General features: G+C 33.7%; 1 protein-coding gene across 4 annotated transcripts in view; it reads right to left on the bottom strand.

Moving 5' to 3' along the window:
* CSMD3 (CUB and Sushi multiple domains 3) overlaps positions 1-20,280 on the bottom strand; it is a 605,903-nt gene that overhangs the window by 288,190 nt on the left and 297,433 nt on the right. For all 4 annotated transcript variants that reach the window (XM_064646451.1, XM_064646458.1, XM_064646466.1 and 1 more), the window contains 2 exons: positions 13,838-13,941; positions 7,940-8,052 (listed from right to left, as the gene is read on the bottom strand). In XM_064646451.1, coding sequence (XP_064502521.1) covers positions 7,940-8,052; positions 13,838-13,941 — 217 coding nt within the window. The remainder of the gene's footprint in view (positions 1-7,939; positions 8,053-13,837; positions 13,942-20,280) is intronic.

Here is a 20,280-nt window from a genome sequence, read left to right as displayed (position 1 = left end):
GGCCTCCAACTAGACCTGGATTAAAACCCTCTGGGATCTGTTGTTCAGACAGTTGTCAATCCACTTCACTGCCCACTCCTCCGGTCCACACTTCCTGAGTTTATCAATGAGGATTTTGTGAAAGACGGTGTTGAAAATCTTACTGAAGTTGAAGTAGATAATATCCACTGCTCTCTCCTCATTGATTCAGGTAGTTGTTTCATGATAAAAGGTTGGTCAAGCCTGATCTACTTTTAGTGAATCTATGCTGACTATTTCTGATCACCTTCTTGTCATCAATGTCTTCCAGAATGAGGCACTCCATCACCTTTCCAGGGATTGAGGTGAGGCTGACTGGTCAGTAGTTCCCTGGTCCTCCTTCTTTCCCTTTTTGAAGACCAGGGTGACATTTGCTTTCTTCCAGTCTTCAGGCACCTTCCTGATCACCAAAACCTTTCAAAGTTGGCTGTGAGTGGCCTTGTTATGGCATCTGCCAACTCTCTCAGGATTCCATCAGCACCCATGGACTTGTGCATGTCAAGTTTGCTCAGGTGTTCTCTAACCCCACCCTCCTTAATCAAGGGAAAGTTTTCCTTCCAAGATCCCTTTACCCTAGTCTCCTGGGTTAGAGATCCCTGAGGACTGGTCTTGTCAGCAAAGACCACTGGAAACAAGGCATTTGATTACTGCCTTTGTTGTGTCCTCTGTTACCAGGTTACCCCCTCCATTTACAAATGGGCTCATGTTATCCTTTGTTTTCCTCCTATTATTGGTATATGTGAAGAAGCCCTTCTTGTCCTTGATGTTGTTGGTCAGATTTAATGCCAGATGGGCCTTGGCCTGCCTTGTCTCATTTCTACTTACTCTGACAACTCTCTATATTCCCTCCAAGTGGCCTGACCCTCTTCTATCTCGTCTGTATTTCCTGCTTATGCTTGAGTAATGACAGGAGTTCTTTATTCATCCATGCAGATCTCTTGTCCCCTTTGCCCAGTTTCTTGCTTTTTGGAATTCAGCATTCTCAAGGATGGTTGGAGTGATCCTTGGATATCAACTAACTTTTTTGAACCCCTTTTCCCTGCAGTGCCTATTCCCCTGTGATTTTTCCAAGACCTTTGAAGAGGCTAACATCAGCTAACATCAGCTCTCCTGACTTTCCATGGTTAGAATCTTACTTGCTGCCCTGCTTCCTTCTCAACCAACACTGAACTCCACAATCTCATGGTCACTACAGCCAAGGCTGACCCCAACCTTCACACCTCCAACAAGACCTTCCCTATTTGTTAGTATGAGGTCAAGCACTACACCATTCTTTGAGGGATCCTCCAGTATCTATGTCAGAATATTGTCATCAGTACTTTCCAGGAACCTCCTGGACTGTTTATGATTTACTGTGTTGCTTTTCCAGTAGATGTCAGGGTAGTTATTGTTGGACAATATTTTGGTAGATATGATAAAATACAAGGCAAGCAGTGAAATGACAAAGCTTGCTGATCATACTAGATTAGATGAAACAACGATGACAATCACCTGTGAAGAAATAAAGGTCCTGCAAAACTGAGTAAGCAGTAAAACGGGAGATTAAATATATGGTATTTTCTAGGAAAACAATAAAAAGGCATCAGATGAAAGTAGTAGAACTATAGTGAACAAAAGGAGATACTTCATTGAAATGTCCATGACATAAAATATTCAAAATACTAAAAATATATGTGGACTTGAGAGGAAAAATAGACAAAGTCATGGATGAAAAAAGATCCATCAAGTTTTACTACTATAAATACACTGGATTTAGGAAGTCTCTATGCCACAAACTGTTAGGGAGTAAAAAAATATTTTGAAGAAATATCACTATATCATGGCTTGTTCTCTTTTCCTTATGTCATACCCAGTTAAATGAATCTTTATCATGACTCTGTACAGCTGTTCTCATATTATTATAATCTAGGGATTATAAAAAAGGAAATTTTGTGCTGAATATATTGGTTGAGAATTAGATAAAAGTATTATTAACATATTTGGATAATACTGACTGAGTAGGGTCAGAAAAAGGTAGCAGTGAATTCTGGGCAACAAAGCAGGAAAACACAAGAGTAAAATACAGCACCAATTATCATCTTAGCAGTAAGTTAACAATCTTGAATTACAAAACTTGTCAATAACACACTTTCAGCAGAAATTGAATCAGTACAAAGAAAGCTGTGCTGTATTAATAAACTCTTGCTTAGTGGGGTTGCACAAAAAGAAGTGTTTAAATCTTTTAAAATTTTTACTAATCATGAGGCTTACATGGGTTAAAATAATTTGCAGGGATTTTTGCCATTAATATGAATCTCTACTTGTCATTCTTTCTGCAAAATGAAGTTAGGATACACAAGAAATAGAATTGGGGGTATTAGAATCCAATTACATAAATCATTGATATGATCCTGTCTAGTTACTGTACCACAAAACACGCACAAAGAGAACAAACACACGATGAGAAACACAGAGGAGTGTGGGTACAAAAGCAACAGAAATCATCACAACAGTGAAAATACCACAAGAGAATATATACTGAAATTGATAAACTGAACAGAAATGAGAAATTTTTCATAGATTTAATTCCTGATTTTGATATGCAGAAAGGACAAAAGCTTCACTTCCCCCTTTCTCACAAAAGGAGGACTATGCAGTATTTAACTAAGAAAACCACATCAAATGTCCTGTGAAACCCAAAACCAAAAACTACATAATGAAACTGTCCCCAATCTCACTGAGAATTTTTTTTTAAAGTTAGCCTGTAATATTAACAGCAAGAATTAAAGCTATATTTTTCTTGGTAGAATGAACACGAAGACATATGTTTCATAGATAAGTTACTCTCACAACTTGTAAGACCTTTCTGAAGCCTGTGTTATGGCAAATGTATCTTATTTCACATATACGTCTGAAATTCATGTTTCCCAACATAGTTAGAGGACTAAAAATGGATTAAACTATCTGCATAATTCAGATCATTCAGTATTCTGTCACCAGTAAAAAAGCAAAGGCTGTTGAGCAGTTAGTCATGGAAAATATCTCTGTGCCATCTGGGACAAAAAAACCTCAGATGTGTCTGCAACTCAGTGCTTACTGCTAGGAAAATAGGATGAAAATGCGGATCACGAACTCCAGAAGGCTACCCCAGGCTGCCACAGTGGTTGAAGCAACATGAAAGTCATGCTTTAAGCAAAAAGAAATCTTTTGAAATACTGGGTGTCAGAGTGTAAATCCCATATCCTAAAATTAGATCATTGATGTAGAAAATTGAATAAGCAAGTCTACTTTGCTTTAAATTAATTTTTTACCTACACTCCTACCTAACTTGGCATATGAAACAATCCTCTTCTATAACTTATCATTACACTCCAGTCAACGTAACCTTCTTTAACTTTATTTTCTTAGGCAATTAGATTAGAGTATATCTGATGTATTATTGTACAGATTTTGTCCTGATAGGAGGTAGAACTATCAGAAGAACCTACTGATTTAAGAGGTCTTAAAGAGCATGTAGCCAATTGTTTAGGGAAAAATAAAACCAAGACACCACACAAAAAAAAAAAAAATCCCTCAGATTTGGCCACAGCTCAGAAACCGAGGGTTTGATATCAGGACCCAACAGAATTACACTGCCCTGAGGATAGTTTCTTCTGTTTCAGAGAACTCAAATCTGACCTAAACAGAAGTTCAGCTTTCCCACATGGTCCTAATACAGAATAGTTTTGCACTGTGTTTACATTACTGATCTCATTTCTTAAAATACCTTTTTTTCTATTAATTTACATCATGATTATTTACATTATTCTTTAATTCCACAAATTCTGTCATACAGGTTTTTTTGAGAAAGTGTATAAGGAATATTTTGAATCTAATCTTGCACATATGTCCAAAGTTACAAAAGGAAGCTTGTGTATATGAAAGCTATTGCATTTAAAATTCTCATGTATAGTTTACCAAGAACTGTAAGATTCTATCACTAGATTCTCAAGGGTTTTTGTTAATTTAAATATATTCACAATTCTCCAAAATCTTACTTCACGAAATTGGGTTTCTAGTGTTTGAAGGCTATGCCATGGTTTTATTTGTTTGTCTTGTATTTTTTGCAGCTCTTTTTTATTCAATTATAGATGAAGATCATTCAGTTCCAGTGTTTGAATATGTTGGAGATTGTCTCTCTTCTATTGTTTAGATAAGTACTTCTTTCCTCTTCACCATGGCTTTGGGAATAGAAGTGCTACTGTGACAATATGGCACCATTTCCTGAAATATTGAAGGATCCAAAGTATTCATGCAACTTGTGAACAGTAATTAAAAAAAAAAATCCCCAAAATTATGATTTGAAAATAATTAACTTAAAATTTCAGATTTCTAAATATTCCATGCTTTTACTTAATAAAACTACATATATATTTGAACCGTATAAACAAACAAACAAACAAACAAACAAACAAAGCCAGCTTATACAAGTGAGATAACAGGTAAAATACATCTCTAGTAAGGCAGTGCTTGTATTTCTGTCCTGCTCAATCCTGATATTCATTATTCTACCTTCTACCTTCCTAATTAGTTTTATTCTATGGGTTACTGTAAAAGGAATTTCAAAACAACAATGAAAACTTATTTACTTTAAAACACTTTCTCCAATACTTATATCTATTTTTATATTTAAATAATTACAATGGGATCTAGCTATTAAAACCATAAAAAAACTCCATACACAACATCTTAATGTACAAGTAGACACATAATAATGTACAAGTAGACACATAATTTTATTATTTCAGAGAAACTTACTAGATTATCTCAAATGGCAGATACATAAAAGTGAATAAAATATTAGTTCCTATAATAACATAAGTTTAAAGGAGTTACTCAGCTGAAAACTGATAAATGCGGAAGTATTCAAAAATTTATTTGTCTATTTCTATAATTAAAAATGGTATGGCATATTCAATTCTATTCCAGTCAGAAAGGAGGTGACCTTCTATCTTGCAGCTTGAGCAAGTATACCGTTTTGAGGGGCACTGGGTAATGACCTTTACTTCCTTCCATCATATTCCATGTAGGATTTGGAACAATATATATTTTAAAAATGTCTGCCAGACTCAGAACTAAATGTCAATTACATTGAAGAATGTCCTTATGAATTTTGATGGAATGAGGCCTGTACATCTCCACTACCTCCAGTTAGCTGAGTCTCAGAAGCACTAAAGCAGATATTTAGGCATCAAAACCATTTAGTGATAAATTATTTTAGCTGTTAGTAGGTACTGTTATCAAGTACAATATCAACTAATTAACTCCAACATAAGCAGGTCTGTAAATTGAAATAATAAAAGATACAGTATCCATACTATCTACAAGCATTTAATTATGTTTTAGTGGCTTTACTTTGGAAAAGCTTTATAAGGTCCTGATAAATGCCCATTAGGAGTTGGATGCTATTAAATTGCATATTATGAATTACCTCAAACAAGTGTAATTTGTGCCTTTCAAGATTGCTCCATGATGGAAACTAAAACAAGGACAGTGAGAATGATCAGAAGAAGATTCCATTCAAAAATCAAACTGCTGAATCTAATCTAAAATGCTAATTTAATTGTACCTTTGATGTAAGCAGAAACTTAGAAGACCTTATTATATAAGACATAAATAGATACAGAATCAGCCATAATTAGGTGTCTAATTGGATAGTGAAATTTGTTAGGTGGGACAAGTTAAAGGAATAGAATTTGATCTAGTCAAGAGATGTACAAGCAAGTTGGGCATAGTTGTACTTGTATGCCTAACTTAGTAATTGGGAGTAATTCACAAAACTAATAATTAATAATTAATGAAATCAATTAAACTAAAATGTCTTCTGACCCTGACTCCTAGAAATCATAATTCTTTCAAGTAATTCTTAAAAGTCTTTGAAAAGAGAAAATTCTTTGCCATTCTTTGATTCTATAAAGAATTCAGAGTTCTGTCATAGCCCTGAATGCATTGTTCTAACATAAATACTCAGTTTACCTCACTGGACTTTCTCTCAACTTCCAATTCATTAATTTCCAAAACTTAAATTTCAGAATAGCTGATCATCCAAAATACTATCCATTTACACATTTTCAGAGCTTACCATCTTTACAAGAAAGAACTTCAACACAAAGGAAAAACAACAGAAATAGCAACCACTTCAAACCTGACTTGCCCTTGCTACTCCTCCCATTTCATTTTATGAACATTGCCCAATATTTCTCTAATGAATACATCCTCTCAGGGATCTAAGTGAAGGCAATTTATATAAAAAAATTATCCCATATTCTGGATTGAGGTGGGGGGGAACCCACAAAATAAAACGAAACCAAAACAAAGGAAAAAAAACCCCAAAACAAGCCCCACCACACAGTATCTGTCCCACTGAATGCTTGATGCATTCAAGTGCTATTTAGTGAACTAGTGTAAACTACCATTGTAAGACAAGAAAGAAATACAGACTCAATATCTAGGCACGCAATCACAAAATTGATTATATGGAGATGCTGTTGTGAATGTTCACCCTTTCTGTATCCTTCTACCTATTCATATTTGATTAATTTTATTCTTGCAGAACTATAGCTTCTAAGAATAAATGTAACTCATGAATAAAACAAGACATAGTAGTACATTATAAGAATAGACAATAATCCTGTGCCTTCTGCAAACTAAAATTGTTGCAAGCAAAATTAATTTTACTAGAAAAGAATCCTGTAAATAATAGAATCAACAGCTTAACCTGTGCAGATTATTTGGAGTTCAGATCTAAAACACTTCCTTTTTCACTCAGCTATGTTTCAAGTTTTGCTATATTAACAAATTCTTAAACTTGTTTATACTATTTATTTTTCTTACCCCTTTCAACAGCTGGAATGTGGAAATCCTTGTTCTTAATGGCCACCATACAACAAAGTACTAAGATCTTTCTGTCTTAGTCTACGAGATATTAAGAGCGAAGTGCACTCATGCCATACCACTATGGGGCTTAATAGACATGGAAAGCCAAAGGAAAGTTATGGACAGAAAAAAAGCCAGCAAGTCACATTGTACAGGTTTACTCTCAGTACACTTATTCACTCCATTTTCCCATTCTCAGCAACATCAGCTCCATTTCTAATACACACAGTCACTGGTTTAACTTTTTGTCTTTCTTCTCTCCCTTTTTGTTGAATAATCACACTTTCTATAATCTGGTTTGGGTGGTAGGCAGAAACCATTCAATAAAAAAAATTCTTACAAGAATACATGCAGCTCTGTTAAATGTAGTATAAGAATAATACACGTAACTAATTCTGCAATAATATAGAACTGCATATATATGTATGTATATGTTGTACTTTAGTCTTTGGTTGACTTTGCTGTTCATAGTCTATAAAAACTGCCTATTCTCCCAGAAATGTCAAATAGCAACAGCTGTTTTATATTGTGCATTATGCACTTGAAGATCATAAAGAACATTATTAGGTAAGTTGTTCTTTGTCTTGGCTCAAGCTCAGCAGAAATTCGAGTTCTTCACTTGCAGTGTTTTTTTTTCTGTTGTGATAGGCATAATTAATTTTCAAAAAAATGTTGGAAGTATTCATTTGTTTTACACATTTAGCTTTAAATAATCAAAGAATTACTTCATTTTAATATTTTTCAATATTAAATACCATAAAATAAAGGTAAAACTATATGCCAAAACCGAACTGCAAATAAACCGAACACAGCAAATAAAAGCTGTGCAGTTTCATGTGACATAAGACCTTTAAGAGAATAAATTAACTTTTTTCTATGGTTTTTAAATTCAGCTTGCATTTTCCTGTTTTTAAAACTGAAAGAACTGGAAATAGAATTCATCTACTAATATGAAAGAAAAACATTTCATAATATTGTCTTAATTTTTGGTACACCATTACATGTGCTTCCAGTGTTGTATCATTACCTTTGTAGTTAACCTTGAAACCAATTGATCCCACACTTTCATCCGTTTGAAGGTGCAACCACATCTGATTGCTCATGCTCACAATTAAGTCTGGTACAAAGCTCCCAGTTAACCTATAGATAGAAAAAAAAATCCGTTAAGCCATTTAAGTAACTAGATTTTTTTTCTCTTTTTGTAAGGAATCTAAATAACTCTTTAGCATTTTTTATGTTTTATAAATTCATTGCATTCAGCTCACACTAATTTTGTTATCTCCCAGCTCGCTAGCCAAGACAGCTCTCAAGTTTCCAATGACTGCAAATTTGATTGCAGCCTATAAACACACGTAACTACTACTCACGTTGTGTTGAAATATTTCAGTTGCTGGTCCAGAAAGTCACGTAACTTCCCTAATCCTGAACCTTATCTGGCATCCCTGTGTGCATGACTTGGGTACATGCAAGCATATCAAAGGCACTAGAAGCCCATAATGAGGCATTACACTGATTCTTTGATTTCTCTGGTATACAACTACTCACTTTGGAATACATGCCTTGCATGTTGAAAAGGAAGCTGTTATTCTTAAATAGCAACACTATTATGATGGTCCATGTGTTGCCTGCACTCTCTCTCCTCCCCTCATCACCTCTACCACAACAATGGAAGAACAGTCTGACATCTGCTTCTTCATTAAGAAAAATAACAAATATCACAACTTTAAAACCTTCTAATGTTGGTTGCAGGATGGTGATTAATTAGAAAGAACTAAACTTGATTTTTATTTTTTATTTTTTTTCACTTTTCATATTGTTTGCAAAAATTTGCAAGTCAATGCAACCCTAAATATTCATTCTGTTTGCTGAATGAAATAATATGATAGCAAAAAGGAAATGTTTGGAAAGCTGCAGTTTTATGTCATATTACATTTTTTTCCCAAAACTTTGTCTCAAATTTGGTAAGTTTATCATCTGGAACAGAATGCTGAAAAGTTCGAAAATATTTTCCATTCTTGTAAAATGGATCATAAGCACAAGACTGTATAAGAGTGCAAACTGTTAGTTCATTTTTTTCACAGTTGTAACCATTTTTTAAAGATAGCTGAAACTTCAAATGGACTGTTTTAAATACATTTTGCAGTTAATTTTAGTTCTCCCCTCTGGTCTTTTTTAGCTTGTTTCTGTATGAAATGCTCTACTGTGGGAGAAATTCATGTCTGTTTCCCACATCTGTGTTCACAGATGGAGCTACTACAAAGCCTCTTGCCAGAACAGAACAAGTAAATGCCTGGCCAAAACGTATTAACTGCTCATTCCTGCACTAAGGGAAAGTGTCGTCAGTGAGTTCAGTCTTTGCCAAACTAGTAGATTAACAGGATGTTCCTCAGAAACAACACTGATGTAATGGCTAACAGTGTTTTTTAATTGTAACTGGTGATTGACAGTATATTTTTTGAATATTAAGGCCATTGAGAATATTTATCTCTCTGTCGTGTCAGACAGAATAATTCCTATGATAAACACTTAGCACAATAAATCACTTGTTGCTCTATTTTTAAGTCCTTCAGGATCCCTGTAAGAGAGTTGGGAAGGGGCCACAGAGTAATGAGATTCAGAAAAAATGGCATTTAAGAATTATTTAAGATAATAACACAATTCTTAAGTTGTGAATTATTCTTTCTTTCTTTCCATGGATTCATGTGGCTTCCTCTACCCTGGATTCACTACCTGGATTTCTCTCCTGGAAGCAAGTTCTTACACCTTCCTTTTCAAAAGATGAACAGTGAACACTGTCAGCAGTAGAAATGGAAGTATGTGATTATGAAGTCTCTCTTTTTATTAAAAAGCCTAACAGTTACAATACTCAGCAGGGTGTTTTCCACCTCTTCCTCTACGACTCCAGAACTACACCTCCCACATGCTAGTGACACACATTCTCCCCCTGAGAGAGTACACTGAAGGCTGGATTAGAGGATATTCAGAAGATTCCAACACTCTCCATTTGCAGAAGACAGTCTGTAATATGGGAGATTGGATGCATGCACACCCAACACAGCAAGCATACAAAAAGATTAAGAATGAGTTTCATGTCTTGTGCACTGGATTTTCCAAACGTGTGTTACAGGAATCCGTGCCCAGATGCATATTGCGTTTAAAAGTCACCTGCAGCAACTGTCGGACTACCTGCTGAAAGCAAACTTCCAAACATCCTGAAAAACTGCTGGGACTGATGTACGAAAGAGGATCCACCATTTGTTTTCCTTCTACCCCTCTATCCCTTGGTAATAATGCTTAACACATTCCTTCATATCAGTCATCTTATCAAAGAGACAAAAAAATGTATAGCTTTCGGTTCACCTGTGTGCCAGACTCACACTAGGGTGGAGCAAACTCACATTTTTGGGTCCACGTATACATAGGCTCAGAACTACAGGCACTCAGGGAAACTTAATGGCAAGTACTGAAAAGGCTTTGCAGTTTAGCTACTTCTGTGATTAACATCCACAGAGTAGGAATAATCAGGACTGCAATTATCAATTTAGGAAGCATAGTTCTATTGAAATGCCACTTAACTTCAGTTTTCAATTGTGAACCTTCCTATCAAGCAGTGCCCAGTAAAACTAGAGGATTAAGCACTTGGATAGGTTCCCTGATTAACTGATAAATTGGAAGATAAATGTTTTGACATTATCAACATGTAAACCAGACATATTCAAACTAATATTCTTCAGCAATTTTCTGGAGGAAAGATAATTATTTTAAAATTTAAAATCCAAAAATTAAATGATACAACAGCTGATATATTTGTTATGCATCATATCTCAGACAAAGTCTGCATGGCCCACAGGAGAAAAGATTTACATGCTTTTTACAGTACTCGATTATGTTCCATCTTCCATGTAATTTTTTTATGCATTTCAATCCTAATAACTTCACCATTGTTACTTCTGATCACAGAATAATCATTCCACTGGTAAACAAAAATAATATACTTGTGATTTATATACATTTTGATTATACAATGTTACGTAATATTAAAACCCCATTAATTAATGAGGTACCTCTTTTCTGCTTTTCCAGGATCACTATAGTAATAATTCTTTAAAATTATTTACCTAATTATTTACAGAACAGATTCTCTTATCATATGTTAACACTTGAAAATTCTAATTAACTTTTTTATTAAAGAAAATTTTTCAGAATTCCTTTACATTTGTGACAAGTTTAATACTGTATGTTCATCATTTCTCCCCAACTAAGTGTTGTCATCAGAAATACTTTTATAAAATACTAACATGTTCAATGAATTACAAGCTGGACAGACTGTTTTACCACATTACTCAAAATTTAAAATATTATTTTACTGTGCCTCAATGCATACTGTAATTCAGTAATAATACTTCAGTTAAATTTTAATGACACCTGGTGAATTGGTACTTAATAAAGGTTCTTTCTACATGAGAGAAGATTCTATATAGTTTAGGAATCTAAGAATAGCAGAAATTGAATTCCAGCATTATCAGAAATATATTTTTAATGATTGGTACTGCCTATAAAATAAAAATTACAGTGTTTCCCCACTTCTCACATTTATTATTAGAAGCAATTAACACATCTACAATCCACTGAAGAGACTTTGCATTACCCTAAAGCAATTGAACCTGAAATACTTGTGTAAATCCTGGTCTTCTCATTGCTAAGAGTCAGATATTTAGGCTGGAAAAGACCTTTAAGATCATCAATTACGACTGTTAACCAAACACTGCCAAGTCTACCACTAAACCATGTAATTAAACACCACATCTACACATCCCAGTGGTGGGATGGTGACTCCACCACTTCTCTGGGCAGCTTCTTCTATCGTTTGACATTGGAACAATGTCCAATGAATGCTTCTAATACTGGTTAGGAAAAAAAGGCCATGGAGAGTGTGACCACCTTGATAAATGAGAAGGGAGAACTGGTGACAATGGATATAGAGAAGGCTGAGGTACTCAATAAGTTCTTTGATTTAAGTCTTCACTGGCAGTCTGGCTTCCCATTTCTTTCCCCTACCCTCTAGGTGGGAGCTGGGGGAGAAGGTCACTCCCACTGTAAGCAAGGAGCAGGTTTGATATTATTTGACAAAACTGAAAAGCCAAAAGTCTATGGGGCCTGAAAACATGCATCCAAGATCCTGGGGAAACTGCTGGATGTTGTTGCCAGGCCACCCTCCATTATATCTGAAAAGTCATGGCAGTCAGCTGAAGTCCCTGGTTACTGGAATAAGGGAAACATCACTCCCATTTTTAAAAAGGAGAGAAAGGAAGATCCAGAGAACTACAGACCCGTGAGCTTCACCTCATTGTTTAACCTTCAGCAGATCAACACACCTGACCAACTTGGTGTTGTCTGCAAACTGACTGAGGGTGCACTCAAACCCTTGTCCTGACCATTGACAAAGATATTAAACAAAGTAGAACAGAACAGAAAAGATAGAATGACTACAAAACCAATTAAAAAACCAGAAGGTCAGATAATCTATCTTCTGAATGACAAATCTGAGGGGGAATTCATGATAAAAATCTGCAAATCCTGAAAAAGCTGTATGTTCTGTTCAAAGCTGTAATATTAATGAGGTGAAATTAGGACAGAGAAAGAGGCAAACCTTGGTTTCAGGGTACTCAAGCAAACTAATTCTTGATATCATTCTAATGGTGAACAATGGAAAACTGCAATACACAAAGTTGTTTTAATACATTTCCATTAAATATACCTTAGTGAATATAATTCTAAGGAATCCTATTTTTGCTATTCTTTTTTTTTTTATGATTAAACATATTTTGTACTAAACTTTTCTCACATTTCCTTCTGTTCTTATCTGTGTTTTAATTTCTAACTCATTTGAACTAATGATAACATGAGGTACTTCCTGGAGGTCAGTTTATTTAAAAATAACAAGTAAATAATATTTGGCCTCTAAAAAATTATTTTCTAAATATTAGACAATCCCTTACAAGCAAAATATGGTTTCTAAGCAATAAATCACACTTGCGGTTTGGATTTTTTTTTTTTTTTTCATAAAATTGATTTCCATTTGAAAAAAAATAAATACAATGTAATTTAAGAGGCATTCATTTCTCCTAGAAAATACTGAATTATTTATTCAGAACAGAACTGGAACTACATAAAATGACAGACAACAATACTAATTACAGTGTTCTGCATATTTTCAAGTGACTGTGGAATGAACAAAAATTAGTGCCACAAGTTAAGTATTTGAGAAATATGGATTCTGAAGTTAATCGATGATTGTTAAGTATATTATATGTCTATATATCTGGGCTCACATATTCTAAAAGAATGTCAATGGATGATAAGAATCTTATTCAATATTCAGTGCTTCTTTGAAATATGTGGTTTAGCTAATATCCTATTCAGCCTTTCTCTGTAGTAATTTTCATCACTATATTAACTTGCTTTTTGAGTTATCCATGATAGTCAATAAGCACTTAAAGGTCAACATTCTATAGCATATCTTTTGTCATGTTAACCTTGCTAGGAGATTGTAAAAGTTTGTGTATAAGTTGTCCATTTATCTATTTTCAGTTATGTTCTTACACACTTTCAATTTGAGAACACACTTATAAAGGTGGCACAGTAGCACCTAAAATTTACGTCTACACATGAATGTCCAGACTATGCATCTTAAAATCTTCTAATTTTAGCTTATCTTTTTCTTTTGTGATATCTAGCTCATCTCTTTCTGAATTTAGAGCAGTAATTATGCAACAATGTATTTAAACTGTCACCTTCAGTAATTTTAGAAGTTCGGTAAGATTAGTTTTTGTTATTTACCTGATCCTAATAATTATTTAGTCTCACCAAAACCACACTAATTACATTCTTCAATGCATACAAATTGTAAATGCAAAAGACTTACACTTGAAGCACAGTTTTAGGATCACCCACTTCTCCTCCGTCACCAATTGTCAGTGTGTCATAACCAATCTCCAGATCAAATTCTTCAAAATTTATCTGAATAACCTAGGAAATAAAATAAATAAATATATTTTAGAAATAAATAATTGTAGTTGAGAGATGAGTCTGTAAATAAGATTTTCATCAGTGTAAATAAAATATATCTTCTAATTAATAATTGCATGCAACTTTAGCATATTTTACAATAAATTATTGTAATTAACCCAAAGGGTTTGGTTCATAATAACTTACAGGTATCATCACTCTGCTGACTTCCTTAAAGCACCATAATTTTACTTATTTATGTAGTTGTTACATGTTTATTACAGTTCTGGATAATTGCATTAGATTTTGATTAATATATACTCAAAGGGCAATATAACTAATTGCACTTTGTGCAATACAACTGTCTTCAAATATCACCTAAATAATTGTACCTCACTGAGTAAATGCAGCGAAGGTGAAGAATATAATTTACTCCTGACATCTGTAATCTGGCTCAAGTAGGATAGAGAGGCATCAAAAGTAAAAGTAATTTTCTTAGTAAAATAAAAGTATCAGAAACATGGCCATTTTTAATATCCTGTAAGTTAAATCACTGTATGCATATTTATGCTGAAGGATAAAAAATTCAGCTGCATTTTAAGAAAACAATGAATTTTTCACTTAGAGTAAAATTCAGCCATATTATTAGAAAAGAAAATAAAGCACATTGTTGCTACCCAAGTACTAATCATGGTTACTCTGTCGCTATGTAAAATAATAGAAGTTTCTCAAACTTTCATATAGATAAAAATGACAGAATATTTATATGTAAGAATTTTTAATGCTTTAATAAATTGCCTTTAATGACAGTTATAATTGAGAACTGAGAGTGTTTGTGGTTAAAGACGTCTATGCCATTCTGATGGATTAATATCAAGTCCTTGAAAGCTCATATTACTTTGTTACACTGGGGTTTTGGTAATTAAAGAAGGACATGTTTCTATGAACAAAAGCCAGGATAGGAAAGTTGGAAAACTGATGTATGTTATGAGGATTGTAACTTGGTCCAAAGGGAAGAGAAACACTTTCCTTTAGAGGTGTAAATGGGAATATAAGTACACTGAGGAACAGCCAGTTTGGCATACTCACATATATAAATATGTTTGTCCATGTGTATGTGTGTATCATAGCCCAGGGACTGCAGTCAAGTACAGAGAGTCAAGAGGGCACAGATAGGCAGGGCATAGGAAATTGTGTAGGGAAGAAGCTGATTTGCTTTAATTGAGTAAAGCAGAGAAAAGCACTCATAAATCTTCTTAATCTTAGTTTAAAAAAAATATTTTTGATAGTTTGTGCTGTTCTAGTAACAAAAGTTGTAAGCCTAAACATAAGAATTTAAACAGAAATCCACATCTAGATTTAAGGTTGACACATATTCATTCACAATTTTTTAAAAAAAGTGTCTTACTTTTGGTCTACTTTAAAATTATGTGTAATTAGATGTGCAGTTACATCAGAACAGAACAAAGACTCCACAATAATACAGAGGCAAATAATGCTAGTAGTATTGAATTCAACTTGAAATTATATTGCACTTATTAACAGTAAAATACATTTTTGCAATAACACTGCAGCAAAAACATCAATACTTATGCATAATAGTAAGAAAACCAAGATGTTACAAAATTGCATAATTAATTCATCCTCTGAAATCTTAATCATGTTTTCCACTAAACACACAAAGAAATCTAATCTCATTATCAGATATTTCTTAGTAAGTGGAACAGTATTTTTTTTTAATTAATATCCTTTCAGATATTTTATTTTACTTGAGTACCATCAAATTGATACAAAGCATCTGTCTTTTTGTAGTTGAAGTACTTGTTTTTATAAGCTTTGTCAGAAAGCTAAAACAGATTTTGTTAGCACAATCAACAATAACCCATACTACATGTATTTCATCAGAAAGGAGAAGACAGAGGTTAAGGAAAATGTCAGTTTCAAGACACCTTTTTTTTTATTAGGATCGACAAAAAAAAATTTTTCATTTCACTGGAAAAATGTAAGACCTTTTTCATTCTTTTTTAGCAATGCTCAAAAATAAAAAAGTAACAGAACTCCATGAAAATATCTGACTCATTAGGGAGTACTGTGAAACATGAAAAAAATAACTAAATTCGATTTTTGTGTTTAAATCATAAGCTTCAGCTTCAATTTTTCCACTGCTCTCTAGTGAATTCTCAAATTATTGATGATTCTGCTGTGATCTGGCTGCTCTGATATAACCTTTCTTTTTTCTGCACTCTGAAATTATTTTCTGAGATAAGAAAGCTTTTTTATTTTTAATCAAAATAAATGTACATGAAAAAGAAAAAGTTTATTATTTGGTTTTTCTCGATTAATATTTTTCAGTAAAATGATGTTTTGTTACAAGGTTTCTGGCTCACTCTCTTTGTAACTCACCTAGAACTGTGATAATGGGATAGGTATGACATTGAAAAGTGTAGTTCCATAAAGCCACACATGCATAGATTAGTCTATATCTGTCTCATATCATATTCTGTGAAACAGTCACATTTTTGAGAAAGAAGTAGCAATGATGTTATTAATAACGGCAATGATTTAAGAATATATTAAAAACCAAAATATGCTATAGCAACTGACTATAAATCTGGAATATTAACATGTGATAATCTTATTCTTGTAGTTCTATTACCATGATTTCCTCTTAAAAGTTTCTAAGTCAACTGAAAATTAGAGAATGCTGCAACTTTGTGCAAAACTGACAGTGGTAAATCAGAACCAGAAACAGCAATCACCAAAAAGGACCATATTTTATGTATAGCAAAAAATAAAACATTATTCCTTGAGACAGTAAATAATTTTGTTTACCAGGCATACCCTTGACAGAAGAGGATTAAAACCAACTGCTAATAGCTACTTTATAGTAGCTACTATATAGTATCAATGCTAATAACTACTCTATAGTATCAATGAAGTACTTCATAATTCCAGGTAATTAAAAGGTAAGCAAGGTGTATGTAAGAGTTAATACATAACCCAATTCAACTGAGGTTTCACATACCAAACCTGAGATGATTTATAGCACAAACTTTGGAGTTGGTAAAGTAAACTTGCCATTTATTTAACAAATACGCTTGTCAACTGATATTGAAGACATTGAGTTTTAGGGGAATTTGCACAAATGGAGCGAGAGCAAAGCTGTCAATATACAACATGAAACAGTCAGAAAACCAATTTGCTACATAGCAAATATTTTCATATTGCAACTGTAAAAAAACTGTATATTTTTTGGAAATTCATCCTTTGCTGTTTACCTTTGACATGCAAATGCACACAATGTGCAATACAAAATGTACTTGAAATCCTTGCAAATATGCCAACAAGCAAGAAAATAAGTGTTATCTTAGTGATATGTTTTTACAGTCCTTGTTTTACAATGTCAAATTTAGTTTGATCACGTTCAAAGATGGCTGGATTTGCTGTGCTTATTATATTGACTATTCCCTTTAGAATACTGAAAAGGTGTTTGATGATACCAGCATTAAAAGCTGAGTGTACCGGAACCTTTAAAAATAAAACCTGAAATTTAGGTAAGATGAGTAAATAACTTAAAACATTTTAATAAAATTTCCAAAAATTCTGGTTTTACCAGTCATTTAACAGTCTGTATGCTCATTCTCTGAAAAAGTTAAAAATGGCAAACCAAAGGTAGGTGGCATCCTTGAATTAGTTTAACATTAGAGAAAAACCTTAAGGTAATTCTAGGTCTTAGTCTGTTGTTCATAAGAATAAACACTTCAGGGAAAACTGTGATGATTTATTACTATATACCACATACTTTAAATCAGACTAACATTACTAAATGCTGCTATTGATCTGGTTAGTAGATGCATAGTAATCAGAAGTACAGGGGCAAGTATTCTTTCTTGAGCTATAAATTCAAGTAAAATCTTTTTTTCCAGTTTCCCAGAGCAAGACTAAACCATCATTAATATAAATGAAATAAGACCCATTGTTTTTATTGATCCATATAAGCAGCAAGCGTGCTATAATATATTTATGCATTTATTGTATTTATTCACTACCCCAAAATCTCATTCAAAGCTGAAAAAAAATAAATTAAAAACGCGGAGGGACCACAAAATGTTTTTCAGTGGTCAGGAATAATGTCAGGGAACAATACCATGAACAAAAATATTTCACCAATGATACACCTGAGTTGCAGGATTCTTAATAAGAGGATGATACTATCAAAAGCGGGTTCTGGAAGACAGGCACCAGAAAAATTTCAAAGATGCAGAATTTCATCTCAGGCATTTTATCACCATAGTCTTTATCTATCTTTTTACACATTATGAGTCGAGTAATGATATCAGATATGTATCTGTACAGCTTCAGAACTGAGGAGAATATCTTTAAATTAGGCAATATAATATGTACTATCTTCTTCTTTTTTCAGAAAGAGACGTTCAGTAGTCCCCATAATTTTGTGCCTTTACAGTAGCATTTGTGATATATCCAGCAGATATCAGACTACTAAAACTAACCTGATACAGGCTAATAATATTTTGAACTTTGTTTCAGTGGATGAAAATAAATATGTCCCTAGACACTACTACGAGGATAAAGGAATCTTGTACTTTCTGTTCCTCCATATACACACATCTATATAAAACCCCAAATTATTAAAAATAAAATATATTGACCTATTTATTCCCTAAAAAATAAATGGATGTAGATAAATAGGAGGCAACATTCTCTCGACATCCCAGCCTGCTCTTGCTATTTATAAACCCAGAACAACAAACAACTTTGAATACCTGATTTAAATTTAAGTTATAAACCCAGAAATAAATAATAATAAAAAGGCATTAATACTAATAATATTATCCAATCTCAACAGAAAAAAAAAAGTCCTTTTCAGAAAATAACTTTTTGAAAATTATGATGATGCATTTTAGTCTCTAATAATTTTGTAAGGACTTTTTCAAAGGAATCAGTGGGAGCAGAGATCCATTTACTAACAAATTTCAGTAGATGTATCTTTTTTCTGAGCCTTGGAGTATACCCTTTAGAACCCAATCTTTGGGCAAAATTGAGTCCATTATCCAACTCAGAAGTAAAATGAGAAAAGGTTTTACTGAATTGTTAATGACTACCTCAAGAACTTCCTAGAGCTTTTCAAACAGAGCACGTGCTCAGGAAGATATGTTCCAGAAAATGGGCTTTCCAGACAATTGTTCAATATGTGTATCTAGTTCCTTATTATATAATTGCATATATTTCCATATATTCATCTCTTATCCTGAATCTTCCAATGCAAATGTAACTCTAAAAATATTTTCAGATGTATAATACAGTTTTCACTCCATAAAATATGACATTTTACCGGGAAAATAATGATGAAGTTTCTAAAGGTGTTATGAATCTTTTCTCCTTAGAAGAGTACTTAAAAATTAAGCCAAGATACAGCTTAAATGAGCTACATTCTACCTCTAAAAATTACTAGTGCCTTTCTATAAAATTAAGTTAATTTCACTTTTTATTAAGATATGAGAGAAGAAGATAAAATTTTTGATCTAGACACTGAAGGAAATTACTAGACAGTAACTGTATTAGGTCTGGCTGAGATGGGAGTTCATTTTGTCCACAGCAGCCCTAGAAGTGCCGTGCTTTGCATTGGTAGCTAGAAAAGTGTTGATAACACACCAGTGTTTTGGCTACTGCTGAGCAGTGCTGGCACAACATCCGCGTTGTCTCTCAACATTCCTCCCCCATTAAGGGGCTGGCGGTGGGCAAGATCATGGGAGAGGACACAAGTAAACCAGCTGCCCCAAATTAGCCAAAGGGATATTCTATACCATATGACATCAGCTCAGATATAAAAGGTAAGGAAAGGAGGAGGCAGGGGAGGTATTTGTTATTTACAATGTTTGCCTTCTGGAGCAACTGCTCTGTGTACTGAAGCCCTGCTTCCCGGGAAGTGGCTGAACAGTGCTTTCTGATGGGAAGTAGAGAATAAACGTATTTTTTTTCCTCTTCCTTTTTATTTTTTCTCTTTGATTTCTCTTTTCTTTTTCTCTCATAAACTGCCTTATCTCAACCTAGAACTTGTTTTACATCTCATTTTCCAGCTGGGAAGGGGAGAGATGGAGTGCCTTAGTGGGCACTTGGCATCCAGCCAGGGTCAACCCACCACAGTAACTAACTATAAAATGGTGTAGGAATGGCATTTGCACCTAAAAGATAGCAAGAGAAGAAATGCTTGAACTTGAAAATTCTGCGCACCTCTCTAGTGACAGAACACTGTTATTGATCTACCAAGAAATCTATTTTTCCAGACCTTATCTTGCAAAACCCCATGATATGAATGATCCAAACATCGTAGCAGCAGCA

Source organism: Pseudopipra pipra, chromosome 1 (assembly GCF_036250125.1).
Source record: "Pseudopipra pipra isolate bDixPip1 chromosome 1, bDixPip1.hap1, whole genome shotgun sequence".
NCBI lineage: Eukaryota > Metazoa > Chordata > Aves > Passeriformes > Pipridae > Pseudopipra > Pseudopipra pipra.
This window is presented reverse-complemented; position numbering and strand designations above follow the sequence as displayed.